The sequence below is a fragment of the Urocitellus parryii genome, chromosome 1 (genome assembly GCF_045843805.1).
Source record: "Urocitellus parryii isolate mUroPar1 chromosome 1, mUroPar1.hap1, whole genome shotgun sequence".
Lineage (NCBI taxonomy): Eukaryota > Metazoa > Chordata > Mammalia > Rodentia > Sciuridae > Urocitellus > Urocitellus parryii.
The window spans coordinates 183,022,609-183,048,227 of NC_135531.1; the positions used below are offsets into that span (position 1 = coordinate 183,022,609).

Here is a 25,619-nt window from a genome sequence, read left to right on the forward strand (position 1 = left end):
CATGAATTTTTATAGAGAAACAAAAATTGTATGTTATACTATCCCCTTTTTTAATGCATTTGCTGATCATTCCAAATGTCCTCTTAGTCATTGTGTTGCAAAGGTGATTTCATGTGCCACATGAAACCTAAAAAGACCACAAAATAATCACATTTCTATATCTATCTATGTTAGTTAAATTATAAAATGAGTATAAATTTGAGATTTACAGATTTATAGATAATCTTTAAGTCTTTTTTTTTCATTAAAAAAGGGTAGATAGTAAGGGATTTATGAGTAACAGAATGAAAGTAATTCAGTTATAAGCCATTTAAAAATTACCCAGCAAAACTTAAATAAAACGGAGTCTAAAAAAATTTTAAAAATTAAAAAAAAGTAAATCTCATGCCAGCGATTCTTATTCCTGGGATAATATTGTTTCATTTTGTTTTAAATCAGAAACAAAATTAAAACTTATAAGAACAATGCAATTATTCTGTGTTTCCCAGATGCAAACAGCTTTGCCATACACAGTGACTAGGATCACCTGATATAGAATACAGATAATTTGAATTGCAGATCTTGTATTTTTTTTTTCTTTCTTTTCTGTGGCGCTGGGGATGAAACCCAGGGTCTTGTGGTGCTGAGCATGTGCTCTACCACTAAGCTAACCCTCAGTTCCTGAACTTCAGATCTTAAGGGGAAATGTTTACCTGGACCTAAGCAAGATGACCAACTTTTTGTCTCCACCAAACCAAAATCTGCTCTACATTCCTACTGCTCTGACACTGTGACAAAGCTCAGCAGTCCAAAGGATGGATGCGTAGAGCTGTGCCCACAGTCTGGCCCCTAATCATTAGGAGAATGCTTTTAAATCCTAGCGTACATAGAACTAAAGAGAAAATAACTGACTGAGGGAACTGGTAAGCACTGTCTCCATCCACAGCTCATGAATTAATACTCAATTGAGAAAAATAGTCATCAGAGACTCTCAGCATATGAAAATTAGGCCAGTTAAATGTGGCAAATTGATGCTACCATATGTTTACTTTTTGCCCCTCTGGCTAGCCAGTTGATAAATGATGTGTTAGAGCTGAGATGGAAGGTTTGGGGTCCACAGGCTGCAAAGGTTAAGCTCTGGCCTGATTTAATTACCTAAATCCTGATCTTATTTTTCCATCAAAACTTTTAGGACACTTACTTTCATATATTTGAAACTATGCATGCTATAATTTGAAGCATTGTTAACTGAACAGTACCTCCAAATAATTGGAACCTGACGATAATAAGTAACATTAACATTTGACACTACACTGGGAAGTGAATGCTCTGGAGATGAAAGGCTGTTGGATGATATCCACACCCCATGTCCCCATGGAGCCCTATGTGACATCCACTTTGGGTGGCTGTTTTCATGGGGGGGGGGTGGTAGGAGGGGAAGATGTGCATCCCCATTTCTTTGTTTTGACATAAATATGAACACTAGAGAAATGATGCTGTCAAACAGGCAATAAAGCATCTATGGCCTATTAACAGAACTATAAACATTCAACAACTTAAAAAAACGAAAGCACATCAGGGAAAACAAACATGAGGTGCACACATGCCAAGCGGTAGCTGACACGGATGAAAACAAATGTTAACATGGGAGTGGAACTAGAACAGATGGAGAAGCCGAGTCATGCAGTTAGCACTTGTTCACCTGACTGCCCAACAGATTCAGCAGTGGAGAGAGCACTAGTGGACCTGGAATGACGTCGAGAGGCTGCAGGTAAAAGGAACGGCAACACCCACAGAATTAACACACAGGAACCAGAGGAAAGGCAGGGACTGCTACCAACAAGGCTGCATTTTCTCATGAAAAGAAATGGTGCTGGATATGAATGGACAGTAAGCGGCAACCCCCAGACTCCACGGGAGCTGCTGGCTCTCACACAGCTCTGAGACACACAGGCACAACAGAGGCACTCTTGCTGGTGCCTCCCACTATGGATGCATCCTCCAACTCGGACTCCAGGTTTAGATTCACGCTATGAAGCCTCTATCAGCCAGTATGGAAATGTGTCAAATGAAGCACATCAGGAGTCTCCGAGTACCGTCTAAACCCCCGAGCGGATAGCAGGAAGATGGATTTTTAACTCAGCTCACGAGATGTGTCATCAGTATGTGATGCATATGCCACCATGCTCCAAAAACAAAGGCAGGGAGTTCATAATGTTACTTCAACAGAAACTGAATGAAATCACAGGAAGGGGGTTCAACAACTGGAATTCCATTTTCCCTGGTCAAAATGTTTGTTGTTCTGTTGCGCAAATGTCCTAGTTAATGTACTTGTTTAACTGCTAGAAATTCTGTGGTATTTAAGTTTAATGACCTTCCTTGGAAAGGCAGTTGCAGTACTCTGTTTCTGAGCACTGGCTTGGAAATATAACCTTTAAGTCCTGGTTTGATCATAGCTAGCTGTAGCACCTCAGACAATATACTAAACCTCTTTGGGTCTCAGTTTCTTCATCTGTAAAATGGTGCCAATAATAGTACCTACCTCCTGGTTGTAACCGAGAAGATGACAGAAATCACACATAAAGCACTTAGTTAAAACCATGCCAGGCACAGAGTCGACAGTAGTGGTCACATTAATTAGTAATGGTGGTGGCAGTAACTGTTAAGAATCAACTCCTCAACTCCAATGTACATTTAGAAATAAGAATATTATCAGCAAGTAATCATAGTAAGTATATTAATTTAACCAACCCGAAGAAATAAATACTAAACTCTGTCCTCGTGAGGAAAGAGAATAGCTTTTAGAAATAATTATGAAATAAGAGACTTGGTTCAAAACACTAATGTATTTGATTATAGTTCCATGCAATATATGGTCCTGCATTATCTCAAGAAAAGAACCCAAAGATAAAATGCTTCCATTCCTTAGTCTGAAAAAAGTGATGGTGATTAGACCATATAAGTTAATAGATTTCACAAGGTCATACTGAGGAGTTACCTTTCATCCACATTACTATTCTGTATACATTAACACATTTAGTCATAAAATATCAAAACCTCAGATTCTTCCACTATTTTTTAAAGCTCATGTTACTTTATAAGAATGCACGCAACTGTGGTATATGTGGTAGCAATTATAAGCAAAGGTTATTTGATCAACAAAATGTTTACCAGCTTACAAAAAGAATATCCTTCCTTTCTCAATATTCACAAAAGTAAAAATAAATAGGCAACCTCTAAAATATAATAAACTTACCACTTTCCTAAATATGGAAGTTGGTAAAATGTTTTGTTAAGACTGAAACAAACCACACATCTATCATACTAGTATATCAGTACTGTATTTTGATAAGTTAAATTGGAAATGGCAACATCTGATCTGTAGTTTCCTAAGTAAGTAGTCCTTTGCTTCTATTTCAACAGAATATTCTATAATAAATTTGTTGTGCAATGCATCCTGTCATGTTTACAGTGAACACCCAACAACATCATCCAAGATGGACCCACTTACATACAAAGCCTGTTTTACAGCAGAGTTCTAGAGTCCTTTATTTCATTCAATGATTATCACTGTAACCATTATTCATATACATTCATAGCAGTAAGATGCTTTAAAACAATCATGCAAACTTAAAACAATGTATACAGCCAGCCCTCTATTCACCAGTTCCACATCTGTGGACTCAACCAACTACAGGTGAGGGAAGAAAAAAAATGTCTGTCCTAAACAGACCTTTTTTCTTGTCATTATTCTCTAAGCAATATAGTATAACAATCATTTATAGAGCATTTACTTTGTATTAGGTATCAGAAATAACTTAGAGAAGATTTAAAGGGGAATGTGTAGATTATTTGCAAATACTATGCCATTTTACATAAGGGACTTGAGCATCTGTGGATTTTAAAAATACTTATTTATTTATGGTACTGAGGATGGAACCCAGGGGCACTTTACTCCTAAGCTACAGCCCTTTTTTAAAAAAAAATTATTTTTAAACAGGACCTTCCTAAATTGCTGAGGGTCTCGCTAAATTGTTGAGGCAGGCCTCAAACGTGCCATCCTCCTACTTCAGATATTGAGTTGCTGGGGTTACAGGCATGTGCCACCGTGCCTGACTAGCATCTCTGGATTTGGTATCAGCATGGGGTACTGAAATTAATACCCTGGGGACATGAGGAATGAATGTATTCACTAAAACATAACTATTCGTTACCTTTTTTCCTTTATGAAGGGTTTTCCATGTAAGTTGATCTAAAGGGGGCACTGACAAATCTAATTTCCAACAGCAGTAGGAAGGGGTTATTAAAAACGAATGAATAAAAGAATGAACTTCAGAGAATGTGCAATAAGTTACCTTGGGGACAACCTTTTGGAATGTGTCTCTGTATTCTCAGGTCCTAAGCCTGGAAGTCGCTAACCCAGAAACAGCTGTTGAGCACTTTCTACTGTGCCGAGCTCTCAGGCCTTACAAAATCATTTCATATATTTTTGAGGAACAAAACGAGTTATCAAAAGTACTTTCAAATAAGGCAAGTTTGAAGTCAAACCTGGATTCAAATGCTGGCTCTAGCCACTCTGTGGCCTGGAGAATGGTAACACCTATCCCAGAGGGTGACCAGAACCACAAGGTGTTATGCTTGTTGACTGCTCTGAATGGCACAGGAACACATGGGACTGGGACACTGTTGCATGAGTTTAACTCAACGGAGGGAAAGGCTTGGTATAAAAATTTAGCTTAAGAGACATTCCCTATTGCTCAGAGTCCTTTATGAGCTGATGCTAATATATTTCAACATTTTATGTTATCATCAAGACAGTCAAGCAGATCTGCTTACCCAAAGAGTGAAAGACTGATGCCATTACTGAGTTATTCAGTGTTCAACGGGAGTTCAAGAATGCAGCATGCCTTGCCTGGTCCACAGACCACATGCCAGATTACAAAGGTTGCTTCCACAGATAATATTAAAAATATCAGCACATGTATAAAATAAAATTGCTTAATTGCTTCTAAAAGACAATATAACCAATAGAACAGAGTGAATTATTTATCTACAGATTATCTGGAAGGTCAAATAGTGGGCAAGGATGCATAGATACAGCCTTAATTTACAAGGAAAAATCACCAGTTCATTCAGAAGAAAAAAATCATTGCCACCCCTGTCTCACTGAGAATTCTGCTCTAATGCTTCAGGTTTCTATGGAATACCTGACTTGCTCTAGGTAAAGGTGCCCCACTCAGGGGCTCCTGCTAACCAAGTGGAATCACTACGTCAAGGGAATCATCTTCTAGCCGACTAGAGTGGTGGCATCTATGACCTGCTCTTTTTCAGAACCTCCAACATCTAGACTTTGATTACTGACACTGATTGGGGACAAAAGACATCAGAAGAAGTACACAATGTTAGCAGGAGACAGAGGCAAATATAAAGACCTTATGCTTTTGATTTAACATCCCTCTCCTAGAGTGACACTTAACAAATTTTTAAAAATCAGTTGCATAATCCTATAGTCAAAATCACAGACTGCTGGAGTCCATGCTTCACGTAATCATTTTAGGTCTAGGTCTAATTATTACAAAATGCTTTCTACTATGTTCATCAAGGGGGAAATATACAGCATTCAACATGCCAAAGAACTAAAAAATAATTACTGAAGAATATGAAATATTCCTTTTCATAAAATATGTATTGATCAGATTTCTTTGGGAATTCCATAAATTGTACTAGGATAAAATGATATATTACATGCCTATTTTAGAGAAAGGCAAGACTATTAAAACTAAAAAGGAATCTCATCTAGTTTTCTAAATGTTATCGTGGCTATACTTTTTTTCCTCGAACTACATTATATATAAATTGATGTCTAGTAAAACTCAAGGCAAATTGTAGAAATTTAATGACTAAGGATCAACTTTAGGTTAACTTTACTTTCAAGCAGTGATTAACTTGAGTTTTTTGCCTCATGTTGGAAATCGCCACATGGAGGGGCTTGCCTTGTAGCAAGTGATTATAATGACGACAGTAGAGTGAAGTGGTGCTTTTTTCCTCTAGTATGTGAAAACTGGGAGTTGCTGAAATCCAAGCATGCAGAGGGGAAAACAAAGGGTGACTAAGGAAGAGGAAAGAGAAGAAAGGATCACAGGACAGCAGGAAAGCAGGTCATTCCACCCAGCGGTGTCTCGGACAAGCATCAGGAGCAGGGAGAGGAACCTGCTCCTGGGGCAGCGCCTCCGTGTACTCACCGAGTGGAGGGAAGCCCCGAGCGGGGCTTGTATCTCGGCTGCTCTCACGGCTGGTATCGCGGCTGCACCCCTGACTCATGCTGGGTCGAGGGATACGGCTGCTCCGTGCTAGCGTGCAGCATGAGGGGTTTTAGAGAAGGTGAACAAGTTTAATGAAGACAGAAAACTCACAAAACGTCAGTCACATTTGGTTAATGTAATTATGACATTGTCCACCCTGGGAGTCCGGGACTGGGTCATCTATCCGCGCTGAGGTCTGACTGTTGTACCAACAGAGGGGAGTCTGGATAAATGTGATTACGCTCAGTGCCTCAGAAAGCTGGGAACTTTGTGTGAAGGTAGAATTACACCTAAAGGTAAGACGAAAAGAAACCTTTCCAAAGAACAAACTGGCTTCCTAAAGCACAAGATCAAAAGCTTTTGGTTTTTATGGCTTTGACAAACTTCGACAAGAGGACAAATCACCAAAGTTGTTTTCATAGGTATCTGGTTCTTAAAAGACAATTCAATTTGGATTAATAATCACTGAAATCCACAAACTCACCCAATTAAAAGAAAGAAGGCTAGCCTCTCCCAGGCCTTCTTTAAACAAGAAGCCTTAAAAGGCTGGTATAACTGGAGAGACAGCCAACTTGAGTAAGAGTATAAGTGCTTCAGACATACTTAATGACCTAAGCCAACAGAAGTAAAGAGTTGGGACCTCTATCTTTTCGTTTTCTGATGCCAACATTTTAAATGTGCTGCTTCTACAGAAATCCAAATGGAGTTGCCTGCAATCCATTCTAAGCACCTCCACCGATCCAGTCTTACACACCAAGCCTACACCAAGTGGACCGATAATCTCAGTATTCAGGTGAAAGATCCCTCCACTGATCTGAGGCCAGCTAACTATGATTATGTACAGATAAAGTTTATTATTCTCATGTTTTAAACACTGAGATTATAAGACATATTATCATGCATTGGCTAAGGTCTAATAATAATATGGCTGAAGCTCAGAAAGACCATGATACCCTTGTTTCTCAATTTAATCTGTGAAGACAAAAATAAATTACTGACAAAATATTCCAAACAACATCACATACTGATGTGTGTAGGTGGAATGCCTAACATACCAGCTTACAAAGACTACATATTTCCATCTAGTGAGCTCCGTCACTTCCAGACTGCACAAAAATGGCTTTCCTGGAGGTTTTGGAAACTGTAAACTTGACCCACAGATGTAAAAACAAATACATTATCTAGACTGCAATGAGTACACCCTATTATTTTAGAGCCAAGATTTATTGTACAAACTATAACAAGAATGTATTACTAACCAGAATCTTGAAACTCACTGAAGTTTTGTGAAGTATATGGAAGTGAAAAATGAAGTCAAATTCCTCTTGTGCTCAGCTGCTCAGTGCGTGGTTGAAAAGACCCTGAAGGTTTCTAAACGACATCCAAATGCTTAGTACTACTCAGAGAAGGAAAGGTCTGGCACATGAATGCAATCTGAGCAATTAGGCAAACGGAGTGTCACTGGAATTTCACTAGAAATCCCTAAAAACTCTCCTCAATTTTGTCAGAGTGACATGGAACCCCAAATTTTCACTCCATGTAGTAGTGACTATTTAATCAACAATTCTTGATTATACTCTAAATAGCTCCTGCAAGGAGGCAAAAGCACTAGGTGCCAAATTAAATCCTTTAAAAAAAAACTAAAGGGACTGGGGCTGGGGTTCTGAGGTAGCGCACTTGCCTGGCATACGTGAGGCACTGGGTTCGATTCTCAGCACCATATATAAATACATAAATAAAATAAAGGTCTATCAACAACTTAAAAAAACTAAAGCATCTACAAACCCAACTAATAGAGAAATTTCCTAAAATGTACAAAGCAATACTGCTAATGACCAACCTATATATCTGAGTTATGAAGAGACCTCTTCAGGTCCAAGCTAACTTACTGATCCAGCTGCTTGTCCTCTCTAGACGCCTCCCCTTACAAAAATAAGAAAGAATCCCATCATTTAACAAAAGAGAGCTATGAGATAATACATATATGTATATACTTCTGAGTTTTGTGCTGAGTGGCATATATGAAAATCTTGTCTTCATCTACCATCCACTCCAAACAGATATTCAAACAGAAATACAAACAGTATTCAGCCAGGCATGGTGGCACATGCCTATAATCCCAGTGGTTTGGGAGGCTGACGCAGGAGGATCCTGAGTTCAAAGCCAGACTCGGCAAAAGTAAGATGCTAAGCAACTCAGAGAAACCCTGTTTCTAAATAAAATACAAAATAGGGCTGGGGATGTGGCTCAAAGTGCCCTTGAGTTCAATTCCCGGTAACACTCCTACCATCCCACACACAAAAATACAATATTCATAGTTTTGATTGTAAAAGCATGCTTAGTTGAGCATTTCATAACTGTTTCTTCTTTTATTTTTTTTAATATTTTTTAGTTGTAGTTGAACACAATACCTTTATTTATTTATTTTTATGTGGTGCTGAGGATTGAACCCAGCGCCTCGCACATGCTAGGTGAGCACTCTACTGCTGAGCTACAACCCCAGCCCCTCTCAACTATTTCTTCTTAACATGCTTGATAACTTCTATATTTTTTACCCAGATCCCAACCCTTTCCTTGAGTTCATATATATGCTACAACAGTGGGAAATAAAAGTTCTCTCTTTCTCAAATGCTGAGAAGCCTTGAAATGCTCCTTGACTGGTTTTCATTTCCTGATCCTCTACCCCTACCTTCACTCTCTCTGGTGTGAATCTGGTTTATAAAGACAGTAAAGAGAATCAATAGGGATAAACAGATGGGATCTGAAATAACTACACATGTAAACTTAACAAGGCCCACCTTCCTGTTATCTAACCCAGAGTTCACACACCTGCTTGGGCTGACAGGCTCCTTTGTCATATGGCAAGTAGTAGCTTGGAGAATTCTGTTTATAATTTTTGGAAGTGTGCCCAGAGTTGCCCCAAACCTCATTAAAGTACATCTGATAGTGACTTCAATTGTTTGAATGTTTTAAATCACAAGAGGAAAAACACCCACCAACTTGTAACTATTTCCAGAACCTAATAATCCACAAGGAGGATTTAAAATAAATATATAAATAAATTATTTTTACAGACTCACAATAAAGTGACCAAAAAAAAAAAAGATCAATAATAAGTATCTAAACTGAACATTCTATTTCTATGTAAGAATAAGATATGGAGAAGGCACAAGAGAAAGAAACAAGGAAAGCATACTTGCCACTTGAACTTTCTAAAAGCAGTATTCCCAGGTTGCTCTTCAGTCTTTTGCTTACATAAATATGCTAAGAGGCCTTAAAAAAACCACTCGCTTGGTTTTCACTTCCTGATACTCTACCCTACCCTTCACAGTGTTTTAATGGTAATTCTGACTTTTAGCTTCTAAGGAAGGATCCAACAAGAACTCATACCCAAAGCCTACGTATAAAAGGATTAATGAAAAGTACTAGAAATTAAACACTTGAAATATCTCAAAGTCTACGTGTTTTCATGTCACAATTGTCAATTTCTTAGTTGAAATGAATTATTTTTAAATTCCTGCAATATATTTTTAATCAGAAAATCTTAAGATACTTTAAATAAATATCCATAGAATGTAAGCTATAAAAATGCTAAGTGTGCCTTTTATAGCCTTTATAATAGATAAACAGGAAACAAAGGCAAGCAGCCAGATAAAATTGCTATAGGTGCTGGCTAGTCATGCCATTTTATGATCTGTAAAGTCTTCACTGTCTTTAAAACACACAAAAATGAAACAATTTACACTGATTAGGAGCTTAAGAAGAAATAACCTGCCAAGAGAATAGAAGGATTTATTTTGTTTCTTGGTTATCCAACAGGAATTATGCTTAAGAAATCTTAAATGCCAAAAAAGAACCTTGGCATCAGTTTTAAAACAAATAAGAAAAAAATGTTAGTTAAGAAATACATTTTCAAACAAAAAAAGGTACAATCGAACCAAACATAATTCGTAGAGAATTAGATATCATTATCATTGCAATTCTAAGCTAGTTTAGATATCATTAAAATTGTTGAATTAATTGTTTTGGAGATTGTAAAAAAAATTCTTAAAATATCCATCTTTTTTGAGTATTTGTATTTAAAATTGCTATACAACAAACCAAATGTTTAGACACACACACGTATCCAGTATACACTAAATGATCATAAAGATAAATAATCTATTGCTGAAAAATGCTAATATATCTGCTACCCTATAATCTTTAAACAGTACTATAGGAATAAGCAGACAGATGTATTTTGTTCAGATATTTCTTTATATATGTGTATTCTCAATGTGAAAAAATTTAAATAAAATATCTTCTTTAACCAGAACAGTATGTAAGACCTCAAAGCTTCATTGTTCACTAATCCTCTTAATCAGCATCAAGGAAACAACTTCAAAATAATACTTTAAATAACAGCTCTGTGGAAGAGACAAAGCTCCTTTTTAATTCTACTTATGTTTATTAATACCGCTTTTAAGAGTTTATAAAATGTTGTCTTTTCCACTATTCACAACATGAATATCATAGTAAGACCTTGGAATATCAGATCTTAGAGTTATGTTGGAAGCTGGATTACTTCCTAATTTCAAGAAAATAAAAATAGCACCTTTAATAATTAAATACAAAACGAAAAGTTCCTAAGCAAAAAAGAATTTTTAAAACAACAATACTAGTATGGCTTGCACCCAGACATTTTTTAAACTTCAGCAATTAGAACTGCTGAAATCTCACCTAGATTTAAAATTAAATGTATTTTCCAAACCAAATTAGATCTGAACACTGATATATTGCATCATTAGATGAGAAATTGAACTATTCTAGCTTTGACCTTTTCTCTGGTTGCAGACACATCAATACCCAAATTTGTCAGCTCAGAGATGATGCTCTGTCATGCCCACAGAAGTCAGCATCATGGAGAATTAAAGAAACCACTAAATACTTTTGCCTTGCTTGGAAATAGGAGTTCAAACCAAACTCTATGTGTTCTTAGATATTTGTCCCTGTCTTCTCGTAGCTCAGAGGGCCTTCTGGGGTCTTTGTGAGCTGAACCCCACCGGTCCTTCTGTCCTCCAGTTCCACACCCCTTGGCCATAGTCAAATGAATTGCTCAGGGGTCCCCCTTTCTGCCCGACTCTCCCACTTTTGCATCTCTCTCCCCTTTAGAACTCTATCCCCTAACCTCCCTCCCCTGTTAACCCTGTACTTCACAATAGGACTTATTCTGGGAAGCCTCCCTTAACAGGAAACCTAGGAGGTCTGGGGTAGACAAAGGCTAAGACATCCCTTTTTTATGGACCCAGAATAAACAGTCTTAATATTTGCCATACAGTTTTGCATTTCCACCTCTTACCAATATATAACAAAGACTCCAGTCGGAATCTAAATCTAGTTCATTTATCTTCTAATTATCAGATCTAATGAAGTTCCCAGTACATTACAATAAATATTCAAGTCAAAATTATTGAGAAGATAAATGAATAAATGTGAAAGATAAGCCAACAGGACTTAAGGATACGATACTCTGGTTTTATAGTAACAGATTTTTACTTTAGAAAGCAGATATTGATGTGATAAAAAGTATAAATTTAAAATTTTTTGTATTCTATACAAAAGACTTCTAATTTTATATAAAAATGTAGCACAGAAATTAAATTTTAGTAGAATAAAAGATCTTTAAGTGCAGAAGTAATTCATAGGATTCATATAGAATTACAGAAACTAAATACAACACAAAAATAAATATTATCTTCATCAATTCCTTTTAGGTTTCAACAAAATCATGTCAAAAGTAACTATTCCTATTCCTTGACCACAGGTTTCACCAAATTAAAGATAAAAATCAAAATAAATAGGGACCCTAAAAATTGGCTTTGAAAGTCAATATAGGTCAATGGCTATTTAGTGTGAAATTAGTGAAAAGAGGGAAAACCTCTGCCTACTTCCCCAATTCCAATGCTTTGCAAAATGACATAAAACACGAATCTATAATGATGAAATTCTTTCATATCAATTTGAACAGTAACTCCCACAGAGTTTTTTGGTTTTGACACTTCAATGTGTCATAATCTGGATAAAGCATAAATCAAAATGTCTTTTCAACAGAGCCAAAATAATAACTTGAGTTAAAAAATAGATCTCTATTTCTTACATTAGACACAGTTATTAGACTACAATAAAAATTATGACCAAACTGGAAATGGTGTTCCAAGATATTTGAGGATCCTTACCTAATCCTATTCGGTTTGGACTTGTTTCTCGGCTACACCCCTGACTCCTGGGAATCTTGCTTCGTTTTTCTGAAGATGGTGTCACAGGTGGGCCTCTCGAAGAACCACCAGCAAGTCCACCATAGCCACTTCCCAACAATTTCCCGGGGGAACTCGACCGACTGCCAGCTAAAAATGAAGCAATACAGAAATGAATGATGGATGTAAATTGACTAATGGATTACAACAATTTCAAAATCAAGTTTTTATATATCAATTTTGATTAAATATGAAAAGAATTTTATATAAAATAGATTTTGTTGGTGGTAGTACTACTTTTTAAGAAATGTATGCACATAAAAGAATATCATAAAAAGATCACATCCATGCTTAGAAGAGTTACTGGTGGAATTCTACAAAGTTGCACAATTTCTGACTCAAAAACTGAAGGCAAATGTTAGGCAAATGTTCTACCCCTGAACTATATCCCCTGTCCCTATCATTTGGGGTTTTTATTCTATCAGAGTATGTTAAAAATTTAAGTGTAGAAGAGCAGAAATATAACTGTAACAGAAATCTGTTAAGCATTAATTAGGGAAAATGGATAAAAAAAATTGCCATTAATTTAACAGATGGAAGAGGAAAAAAGGAGGAGAAATAATTAGAAACATGGGTTTAAAAACATTCACAAACATTTCAGTAATCATAACAAAGGTGGCCTGATTAAATTCATCTACTAAAAGACAGGGCTTCTTGAATTGATTTAAAAACAAACAAAAAAACACATGCTGTTTTTTTAAGAGTCAAATAACACATCTACAGAAAAAGAAAAAACAGAATAAAGTACAGCATTTAAAAAGGATAGAGAAGGAGACTTAACACTGATTTAAAAAAATAACTTTCTATGAAGGTCATAACTACAAACGTTCATGCTCCAAACAATATAGCTTTGAAACATAAAACATAAAAAAGATTAAAATGTAGGGAAAAAGCCATAATTCCTAACAATGTCAAGAAAGACTGACAACCCTTTCAGACAAACTGACATAGCAAGCAGACATAATTCTATGTGTATGTGTTTTGAGTATATGTATATATACAGTCACATGCTGCGTAACAATGTTTTGGTCAATGACAGATCAGAGCAGTAGTCCTGTTTGATTATGTGGCCTGGTGATGTTGCCATCTCAATTTGTGTAAGCATACTCAGTGATATTCTCATATCAACAAAATCACCTAACAATGCACTGCTCAGAGTGTATCCTTATCTTTAAGCAACCCTACAACTGTGTGCGCGCACGTGCCCCCCCCCCACACCTCCTATATACACATTATCCCAGCAGATAAAACATATTCTTTTCACCTTTCCAGACATAAAACTAACTGCATACTAAGCCTCAATGCAAGTTTCAAAACAATCTGCAAAAGTGGAAATCACATAGACCATATTTCCTGGAAAATATGCAATACAACTGGAAATTATAAGCAACATGGTAATTTTTATTAATAGCTAAGTAGCTAAATACCAACCTAACCATTTCCTGTAGGAAAAAATTGTCTGTCAAACAGCAAAATTTTTAGCATTATACCAGTGTACACCCTAATAATCATTAACTTGGATCATGTCCTTAAGCAGAAAGGTAATAAAATTCTAAAATGCAAAGCATACATTATTTTGTACCAAAATAGAATGGTCTGCAGGGCGAGTGGGGGTGAGTCCTTTGAAACAGTACTTACCTGGAAATTTTACACACAGACAACACGCAACATATATTTTTAAAATATATTAAAATTTATATTTCAAAAATTTACATTACATTTAGTAAAACTACTATCAGTCATATGAATCAGCTGGGTGACTTTTGCAAAAAAAAAAAAAACTTTAAAATGATTTAACTACATGATTGTGAAAGTCACAAAAATCAATAATACACATTACCATGAAGAACTGCCTCAGGACCTATTAATTTTGCCTATAAAATTTGAGCACATAAATAAACTGCTAAGCTATGTAAAAGAGGAAAAGAAATCCATTTCAAACTCTAGTATTTGAACATACAGAAAAATGCAGGAGATTAATTAAGCTCATAAAAAAGAAAAATTAATATTGTGCAAAGAACACAGGGTGAGGGAGAATGCAAAAAAACAAAAAAGGCAAGAAGAGATATGGCTTACCACCAGCAGGATTAGCAGATCTGGATCCTTGATTATGAGAGCAGACCAAAGGACAGGCAAAAGTGGATTAAAAGACAATAACACAATATAGCAGGTCAGCATGCAACACAACGCAAATGTCTCATCAACAAACACTTCAGCAAAATAGCTATTTTTCCTGGGACTAGTTCCTCCTCATCTACTTATGTACATATGTCTATTTTATACTCATCACACTATATTAGCATTTACTTCACATCTGTTCATAAAACATAAGTCTACAATGTGCCTGTCAGGCACAGTGTTAGGGTCAAGAGATGTGGAAAAGAATAAGATCAGCATCTCACCTTTCCAGAGAACATCTCCTCTCCAGGTCTAAGCAATATGAGGGAAGTGAGCATAATTTGCTCATTTGTGTATCACTATCATCTTCAACAGAGTAAGTATTCGACATGTATCGATGACTGGAAAGAAACTGCCACTGACTAATTTCACCTGAATGTTCTACCACTTTCTTTAATCCACAAATATTTAAAATATGCCAATTATTAAGGGCTGTAAATCTAATATTAATAAAACGTACTTAGTATTAAACAGGAACTATCAATTCTGTTTTATAACATATGTACATATACATATAGGTGCATTTATGTCGATTTCTTATTGAAATAATTGCTAAAAGTATTTAATTTATACGCATAGGCTTACGGTGCAGGCTTAACCATATGCTGCTGTTTGGTGGTCTCCCTTCCCGTGGGTTAGTCAGGCAAGTAAAATAAAGCTAAAGAGGTTTAAAGTGGATCCCTAGGGCCAGCTTCAGTATGTTGATAAGTATACAGAATTAAAAAGCTCTACCCCACTGAGTCTCTCTAGAGAAGGAATTTTGATCTTCACCACTCCCTAAGCACAAGTAACAAATGGATTCCTAAAACCTATACTAGGGAGGGAGGGATACAGTATTGACCTAGCTGAGGCAGGAACCCTGCAGAGGCCAATGCCAATGAACAGCAGACTAAAAGAAATGCTTACTACTGTTCAACCCTCATCTCTACAGAAGGAAATAACACTGCACAGTTAAAGGCAAAGATGGTTTTTATTAGACTAAATTTCTTTATATTGACCTTCATTACATTTCTGGTCAAGAAGAGTTATTCATAGTAAGATCTGACCAACGTTTATGAGGACATGGCTGGACATTCCAGGAATCACAAGAATTCAACCCAAGAATGAATTGAGGTGCAGCCAGCTGCCAAGGCAGAAGCTTCTGGGTAATACCTACACCCAGATCTGAATGGAAAACCCAGAGAAGTAAGACTTTCTTCACTTAACAGAGTCTATTCTAGCCTCACAGTATTCCCCATCACAGAAATTCATCCCTAGATTTCTTTCCTAAGCCTCATAGTGGTCATGGATAAAGGCCACTTGATTCAGGCTGAAGCCAATATGGTTCTAATGCCTGTTTCTGTTTACTGAGTGTCCATCACAGGCTAGCTTCATATTTCTTAATAAATCCTCACAAAAGCCCCATGCGGGTGGGCTTTGTTTCGGCTCCATTTACAGACAGTGAAACAAAGGCCCACCAAGTTAAAAGATTCATCCAACATCCCACTGGAGCGAGGATATAAAGGAATCAGGTTTGTGTGACACTGAAGCATGTGTTTGTTGCATACTGTACTACACCTTACCACATATGTCAGAAAGATTCTGTAGCCTCACTAGAGGCAGCAAAGGGACTGACTTTCCACTATTCTTGGCAAAAAGATCTAAACTTTTTAACATGAGGACTACAGTTGCCAAAAGGGACATGGAAAAAAATCTAAATTCACGGGATTATAATGGGCATTCTCAATACTAAGCAAGATCCCAAGGTTTGGCTGTAGTAAGTACCCCACAAGAGCTAGACAGCTCCTGGGGACAAGATGGTGATAGATTCATGCCAGCTAAAGAAGCTTTGCTAAGGGAATGTGAATATGTGCAGCTCCTGAGGACAGAAAGACCCTTTCTGCCCACACTCCCTTTGCCCTGGGGCACGCTCTTTGTGCACAGAGGCAGCAGACCACTCACGCCTACATGGAACAGGAAAGTGAGACAGCAAGGTTGGATTTGGACACTGATCAGAATTAATCCATTCCAGCTACACTGCTTTCCTAGCTGAGCTCTCAAATGAACTGACTTCACATATACAGAAAAGCAATCATGGAAGCGAGCAGGGGCAGCTAGGCAAAGCAAGAGCCCACACTGGTGAGAAGACAGGTGCAGGCTATAAATGTTAGCACAGAGGGTTAAAGGGGGAGCATTTAATGGATTTACTTATTTACCCCTGGAAAAAACTCAGCATTCATTATTTCTGTACAGGTTCTGCCCTAAAATTACATCAGAAGGGTTCCTTGTCAATAACAAAAATGGGTCACAGAACAGATAGGTTTCAATTTGAGAGACTTCAGAATGGGAAGAGAGTATACTTTAATGCTTAACCAGCACAAGGTTTAAGTCACCTGGAAAGGACACCAGATTATGACTGGAATAATCCATTTTGTAATCTTACCAAGAAATAATGTGATTACCACAGTATCTTAGAGCCACAAAAGTGCATCTTTCCCTTGAAACCAGTTCAAATACTGTGAACTGCTCAACTGGAGAACATGCTGTTGAATGAAACTAAGGTTATCAAGAAGGAAACTAGGGTAATCTTACGCTGAGACTGTGAAACCACTTTAGCACGACTTCGGCCCCGACTGTCAGAAGGTGTAGAAGCAACATTGGTGGCACTCCCGGAGCTTTGTCTTCTTGTGCGTATGCGACCTGGAGGACATAGAAAAAACATGTTTCCGTAACATTTTTAGCAAGTGTGACCTACTTGAGAAAAGAACCTACATCACGAGCAAAGGGCACTGATGGAGTCAACTATGTAGGAAGCAGGGGCTTTTTTTGAACCAAGTCTTCCCCCCCCAAGTGAGATCTGATACCAGGATGATCAAGAATGACAGTTTTTAAAAAATTCTCCACAGGGCTTCTCTGATTTCAAGGGAGCACAAAATGCCTCTCCTGCCAATCCAATCAGAATGGGTCTGACAGGGAAAACAGGAACTAATGTGAACTTCTTCTGCCTTCTTATATTGTTCAAAGTTTCATGTACCCCAGCATCTGGCAAAGCTTGCAGAAAAGAAATGCAGAAAAACAATCCCAAGGCCTGAAGGAGGCTTAAGAAAGAAAAGTAAGGAATAATAAAGAAAGCACAACATTAAAAAAAAAAAAAACTGCAATCAATCACTTATAGTAGAAATTTAAGGAAAGATATACAAAAATTATAGAATCTACATGAGAATTAAGTTATATTGTTTACCCTATTAGAAACTATATGTCTACTTGGAATCTTCACAACATAAGAAGAAACTGTTGCCATTTTAAGATGGGAAAACAGAGAAACAAAGAAGATTTGTTTATGTCACACCACTGGTTTGGATACCTGTGCCTGGCAGGTCAGCTGGCCTATGAATGAGGTCCTTTGATTCTCCTAAGTCACCAAAGCAATCAGACAAAATGAACATGGAGAAATTACTGAGTCTAATTTCTTATTTTAAATTACAAAAAGATTTTTAAACTGAACATGTAGCCCATTTGGCTTAAAAACAAAAACCCTCTTTGCTACCCCCTTAAATCTATGTCTTCCTCCAACATTTGGTAACAAGATCTTAAACAAACTCAAGTGTCCAGCATTTCCTTGCATTTCTTATTTTGTAAATAAATATACTTCCATAGCCAAGAAAATACATGGCACTGTTTTGAATAATTTAAAATTTAAATTGTAACACAAGTTATATTTTTCCCTAAAATGCACTGCTTTGCTCAATACTGTATTTGTGAGGACCCTAAGGGGATTTTTTCCATACCACTGACCAATACTCAGATTAAATTTACTTAACTCTTCTTATTGACTTACAATGCTACTTTTGTCGTCTTTTCCAAAGGTCTGACTCAATTTTTATAGACTCATCACAGGTGCTTTTTAAAAAATTCTACACAGTATATTTTATTAAATTATAATTTATAACTATTATTGACATATAAAAATGTAATTAATCACTATATTCTTATCTTAACCCTAGGAATGCTGTTAAACTTTTACCAATTCCACTGACTTGTATATAGACTATTTGGAGGTATCGAAACAGAATGTTATCTACAAATAAGACGCCAACTGCTTCCCTTCAAATCATTTAAATTTTTTTGCCATTAATGGGCTGTCTTAGTCATGTATCACTATGCTAAATAAAAGCAGTGAGGGTAGACAGGCATTGGTGACTCAAAACCAGATTTAAAACCAATTCTGAGCCAGGCATGGTGGCATACTATAATGCCAGTGACTCAGGAGACAAGGGCAGGAGGATTACAAATTTGAGGACAGTCTTAACTTGGTAAGACCTTGACCCTGTCTCAAAAAAAAAGAAAAAAGAAAGAAAAGTGAGGTGGTGGGGCTTGCTGGGGATATAGCTCAGTGGTAGAGCACCCCAATAGTATGAAAAAAAAATATATCTGAAATGTCATAGTATATATAATCTTAACAGGTTAAAAATATTCATTTCTATGCTAGTAGCTAAGAACTTTTGTCATAAATGTTCATTGAAGTTTCTGATGCTCTGCATCTTTTGAAATAAGAGCTTTTTACCTGAATGTGAACTAAACCTGGGATATACCATGTGGTCATGTCATACACACACACCACAGAGAACATGTGCATTGCACTCTAATGCTAAGGTTAAACCAGTGAGAGGAGTTCCTTCCTTTTCTGTTTTGACTTTTTCTTAAGATTGAAATGTTTCAACACCTGAGACAACTTGTATACATAACCATCTGAGTGAGCATGGTAAGTATCTTTAAAAAAAAATTTTTACCATGTTAACTAATTGTACATATTTATGGAATAATTTGATACATTCATACAATGTGTAATGATCAAACTAAGGTAATTAGCATTTCTCTCCAATTAAACTTTAACCATTTCGTCACATTGGGAACCTCTGAACTCCTCTCTTTTAAGTCTTTCTAAAATGTATAACAAATTGTTAAACTATAGACTCCTTATTGTGCTGTAGAACACTAAAAATACTTCCTCTTATCTGGCTTATCTGGCTCTTATCTGGTATCTGCTGCCCAATTTCTGCCTCTCCTCTCCCCATTTCTTTTTTGGGAGGTGTAGGGTAAGAGAGTTTTAACAGATTTTTTAAAAACTGCTTTTATTTTTTAAACGCATGACAGTGGAATACATCACAATTCTTACTACACATGTAAGAACATAATTTTTCATATCTGTATATAAATTATGTTCACACCAATTCATGTCTTCATATATGTACTTTGGATAATGATGTCCATCACATTCCACCATCATTGCTAACCCACTCCCTTCCCCTCTTTTCTCCCCTCTGCCCTATCTAGAGTTCCTCTATTCCTCCCATGCTCCCTCTCTCCCTACAAGTTTTAACAGATTAAAGTACTTAATGTAGTCTTACAACTACTCAAATTGTTTGTTTTAATAAAATAGTTTTGGGTTTTCCTGAAATTTGTCTATAATTATTTTTTAAATTATCAAAATAAGTTGCCTCCTATTGATCCACATTTTCAACTACTTTATCTTCATAGTTAACTTGTACCTTTTTTCTGCTTCAATTGACGTTTCCCAAAGTTTGCAAATTTTATTAGTTTTCAAAGAATTGAATTTTATGTTTCTTAACCCTCGCTACTGAGTGTTTATTTTCTATTTTATTAGTTTTTACTCTTATCTTCATTATTTTCTTCCTACTCTTCTCTGGGTTGACTTTGTTTGCTTTTCTTTTTTTTTTTTTTAATTTATCTTTCTCTCTATTTATTTTATTTTATTTTTTTTAGAGAAAGTGAGAGAGGAGAGAGAGAGAGAGAGAGAGAGAGAGAGAGAATTTTTCATATTTATTTATTTTTTTTTAGTTCTCGGCGGACACAACATCTTTGTTTGTATGTGGTGCTGAGGATCGAACCCAGGCCGCACGGATGCCAGGCGAGCGCGCTACCGCTTGAGCCACATCCCCAGCCCCTTGTTTGCTTTTCTAATAGACTGAAATTCAACTCCTAAATTAGTCTCTTCTAATATAAATTTAAGACTATGAATTTCCCTCTAAGCTTTGTTTTTGCTTCACCCCACAAAACCTGATAGGAGTTCAGCACATTGTCCTACATTTAAAAAATATACACTAAGAATTTCATTTGATAATATTTTGCTTTGGAAAAATGAATGGGATCATATTTCACACTTTGTATCATTAAAAACAGCAAATGAACCTAAGATTAAAATGCAAGGGCTGGGGTGTAGCTCAGTGGTAGAGTGCTTGCCAAGCACATGTGAGGAACTGGGTTTGATCCTCAGCACTGCATAAAAACAAATGAATTAAATAAAGGCATTGTGTCCATCTACAACTAATTTTTTTTTTAAATGTGAAATTTGTGAAACCACAAATGTTCTAAAAGGACACATGGAAATAATTCTTTGTAACACAGTGAAAAACTTTCTATGATCTAAAAGAAGTAAAAAAAGACTGAAAGTGTAGCTGAGTGGTAGAATACTTGCTTAGCATGTGTGAAACCCCAGGATCGATCCCCAGTGGCGGGAATTAATAAATCAATAAATTACTTAATATTTTTTAAATCCAAGCATGTCAAAAAAAGAAAACCATGAGCAAATTCAAGAAAAAGTGAAATTAGGAAAAACTTTTTGCAATTTGTATCACAAAGGGCTCATTTCTTTAATATATAAAGGGGTCCTAAGAATTAATAATAAGTCCTACAACCAGTGGCATGCTGGTTTAAGAATAAGTGGAGGGATGTCCCACTGATTTGCAATGTTTTCCAATTACCATGGTGCAACTATTGCCGCCATGGTCCATTTGAGGCTATGGAACGTGATTTTAGAAATCTTACAAAATTCCTAAAAATTTAACAACCGGCTTTTTTGAACTGCTACAAGCCAAGCTCCAGAATACCACTGCCATAGAAAAATGGGCAAAGACCAGGAATAGAGAATTAAAAGAAAACAAAAATGGCTCTAAATGTATGAAAAAGTGCTCAGATTCACTATAATAAGAAAAAACTTAAGATGCCATTAAGAATACCAGTTATCACCTACCATACTGACAAAAACATCTAGAATTTGGTGACATTCTGGCATGTGGGGGAGCAGATACTCTACACTGATGAGAGTGAACATTAGAATAGCTCCCACAGAGAAATATTTGGCATCAGCTATCACAAAAGTACATACACACTTCTGACTTAACAACTCTTCTTTGGGTAATTTACCCACATGCAAAGTAATGGATACAAAGGTTAATCTTGGAAGCAGTGTTTGTGATAGGAAAACACCAGAAACAACCCAAATGCCCATCAATAGGGGAGTGGTTAAATAAACTCTGTCCATGCAGTGGGATATAATGTCATAGTAACAATGAATGAGGAGGTCTTGATTCAACATGGAAAGACCTTAACGCCTAATAAGTGAAAATAAACAAGATGCAGAATAGTGTGTGTAAACACACTACAAAATTTTTTATATTTGCTATTATAAGCAAATATAAAAATATAAGAAACTTAGGGTAATAAGGAAATTAAGACAAGGGTTACATTGTTGTGGCCTGGGGAAAGAGGTAGAAAGTAAGCAAATGAAGGACGAAAACTGGGGAATCTTTTAACTGGGAATCTTTAGCCTTTTTATGTTTTCTGAGTTTTAAACTGAGAATATATTACCTTTTCAAAACTCCATATTTTATAAATCTCCCACTGTATGGATGAATTTGCAAATACATATTAATACATTTTGAGGCTATTTTAATTAGGTTCATAGAAGTCTAGAACTATAATATCTTATTTATTAAAAGTTTTATTGATACATTGTAATCCTCTTTAATAATGCTTTTTTTCCTTTTTGATCTACTAATAATTCCTCAATAGCTTTCTTCTATATATTTCCCAGTCCATCTGTAGTCTTTTTAATTTGGATTTGTCCCCTTACATATCATATAGCTAGATCTTTAACAACAACAAAGAGTCTAATCATCTTCTTCATTTAAATGAAGAGTCTGGTTCACTGGAGTTGACTTTTGCCAGTTTATATGTATGTTTTCTATTTGTCTTGATTTTTCATTTTCCTTTGTTTCATTCTTTTGTTTAGTTTTAAAAAGATGTCGTATACTTTACTTTCTTTAAAGTAGTACTCTTACAGTTGAAATAATATTATTTAAAATGCAGCTTCTATTAATCATAATTTTGAGGGAATGGAGTAGTTCAAAGGGCTCGCTTCTTTTCAAAATTCAAAAGCAGTTGTAAGAAATGAAAAGAATTTCTATGTGATTGTTCCCTGTTTCTCTCAATGGTAACATGTTACAAAACTATAATAAAATAAAAAACAGGATGTGGACATGGATAAAATTCATTGATCTGATTCCAATTTCCCCAATTTTTTATATATATCTTTAATTCTTCTGATTGCTTCCAATATCTTCTTTCTTGTCTCTGGTGCTCTTTAATTTCACTGTGGTATGTTTGTGAATTTTTTATTCTGCTTAGGATTTCTTGAATCTCTTGAATCTATGCTTAATAACTCCCACCAATTCTGTAAAATTCCCAACTGTTCTCTGTGTGAACACTGTCTCATTCTCAATTAGACACATTAAATTTCTTCATGTAAATTAAACTCTGCCATATTTTCCAACCTGTCTTATAAACTGGACAATTTCTACCAAATTCATGAATTCTGTTTTCAGCTTCCATGATTCTGCTGTTCAATAGAACTGTTCAGTTTTTAATTTTAAACACTGGCTATAGTTTCATTTCTAGAAGTTCATTTGTTCTTTTTCAAAACTTTGTTTGGTGATTCCTTACAGTCTTTTTACTCCATTTCTAAAATTTCTTTTTATTGTTTGAAATACTAATATACAAAATGATCACTTTTTCGGGGGTACTTTATGAGAATTCTTTAAGATATAATTTGAAGCTGAATTCCATCAGAGAGTATCTATGCTTACTTCTGCTAGTGTTCATGTGGACACAAGTAATCCACAGCCACTTTAAAATTATTTACCCATTTGGCCTTTTTGGACCACAAAGGCAGTATAAATTCTGATTGGAAACTTGCAAGAAGGCTGCCTCATGGCTGCAAATTCTTAGTGGACCATTAGCACTTCCCCCTCCAACCAATACAAAGCTAATATGGGCAAATTTCCCATTGTCCTCTGTCTTCTTTGGCTTAGGAAAGTTAATATCTTGTTCACTGATGATAATATAGTCTCTGATGGGCCTGTATTTACCTCTGTCTACATGTTGTACAGTTATCACAGCAAATGCCCAAGGGCCCCAGGGATTAGACAATAATTTAGCATGGAAGCCAGCTTTGGCCATCACTTCTAGGGCTCCTGGGTTTGGAGCAGGGTGGCTTCACAACTTTTATTCCAAATCAGTGATGCCCAATTGGGAGGATCATTCGCCTACTAAATTCTTATTAAACTTGCTAGGAAATACAAATTTCTTTTTTACTTTTAAATACTTTAAATACAGTTATTTCATATTCCATCTAACAGATCCTTAAGTTTTAGGAGTTCATACTTTTCTTACTCTTTTTCTTTGTTCTCACATGTGATGAATATAATTTTGGATTATGAGCTGATATTTGGCTAATTTTAATGTGTGGAAACCCTGAGGAGTCAGATTTGAGAGTGGCTTCCTCTACGGAGGCTCAGCATTTGCTCCTGTCAGGTGCTTCTGGGGTCTACAGATGTCAATCACTTCCAATTGATTCATCAGTCCAGGGCTTCCCAGACACCACAGGTAATGGAGAGGGGGAGCAAAAACAACTTAGTTGTTAAGTATACAGCTCAGTTATAAATTATTATGGAAGGTTGTTTTCTCCTGCGTCTAGGACAATGTCAAGACAGACATCAAGGCACTATATAGACAGTTTTCTTTTTTCCCACTAGTGCACCTTTCATGGCTAAATGGTCCTTCGACAATTCTGGCTTCACGTCACCTTGGGTGAGGTAAGGTCTTGTCTCCTGTCTGCCTCGGTGATTCACAATTCTAAGTATGTCCTCAGAGCAGCCTTAAATTAGTTTAAGCTTGTCACACCACTTTGTGGCCCTCTTGCTTGTGAACCTTTCTTAATTGTTTTGGGAATACAGCTGTGCAGTTTAAAAGACCTCTGCTGTGTTGTACTTTAAAGAAAGAGGTGTTTTTTTGTTTGATTTCCACTCTGTTGGGCTGGCAATATTACTATAAGGGCCTGAATATGTTTTAAGAAATGATTTACAATGCTCTGGGGTTCTAGGAAGAACAAAGTCTACTAAATAACTGCAAAAACCAGTAAGAATAAATATACTTCAGCTCTATAATGTGATCTATTAAGTGACACAGACAGAAGAAAGAAGACAGATGTGAAAGAAGAAATAACAGCATAGTAAGAGCAATAAAAATAAGAGATAAATAACTACAAAACAAAGAAAAATTCTAGAGGGAAGAACAAGAGATGCACCAACAAACCAACATGACCAGAGAAAAGCAGACAAATGACCAGAAAAACCAAAGAACTGCAGGAGAGCAAAGCCTTCAACATCCCTGGAATAAACAAGTGTTTCTATCTTCGCAGCTTTTTAATACTGATAATAAGGATTCCATTCCATCCCACTGTCAATTCTTCTAGAAAGGATTCCAAAATGGGAACTGAAACCTGGGTACTAGGTTTAACTTGTAGGCATAGATTATCGTCAGGTTAACCTTAGGCAACTGGAAAACCACTAGATGGCTTCATATCAGTGGGCTTTTTGTCAGGTTTCAAAAATTTCAGGGCTGGGGTTGTGGCTCAGTGGTACAGCAATCGCCTAGCACATACGAGGCCCTGAACTCGATCCTCAGCACCACATAAAAATAAACAAATAAAATAAATGTATTGTGTCCAACTAACAACTTAAAAATAAAT

The 25,619-nt window shown here is 36.2% G+C and overlaps 1 protein-coding gene across 5 annotated transcripts in view; it reads right to left on the bottom strand.

The window, feature by feature from the left end:
• Clasp1 (cytoplasmic linker associated protein 1) overlaps positions 1–25,619 on the bottom strand; it is a 269,273-nt gene that overhangs the window by 73,720 nt on the left and 169,934 nt on the right. For all 5 annotated transcript variants that reach the window (XM_077802326.1, XM_077802325.1, XM_077802322.1 and 2 more), the window contains 2 exons: positions 17,324–17,431; positions 12,497–12,664 (listed from right to left, as the gene is read on the bottom strand). In XM_077802326.1, the coding sequence (XP_077658452.1) occupies positions 12,497–12,664; positions 17,324–17,431 (276 nt within the window). The remainder of the gene's footprint in view (positions 1–12,496; positions 12,665–17,323; positions 17,432–25,619) is intronic.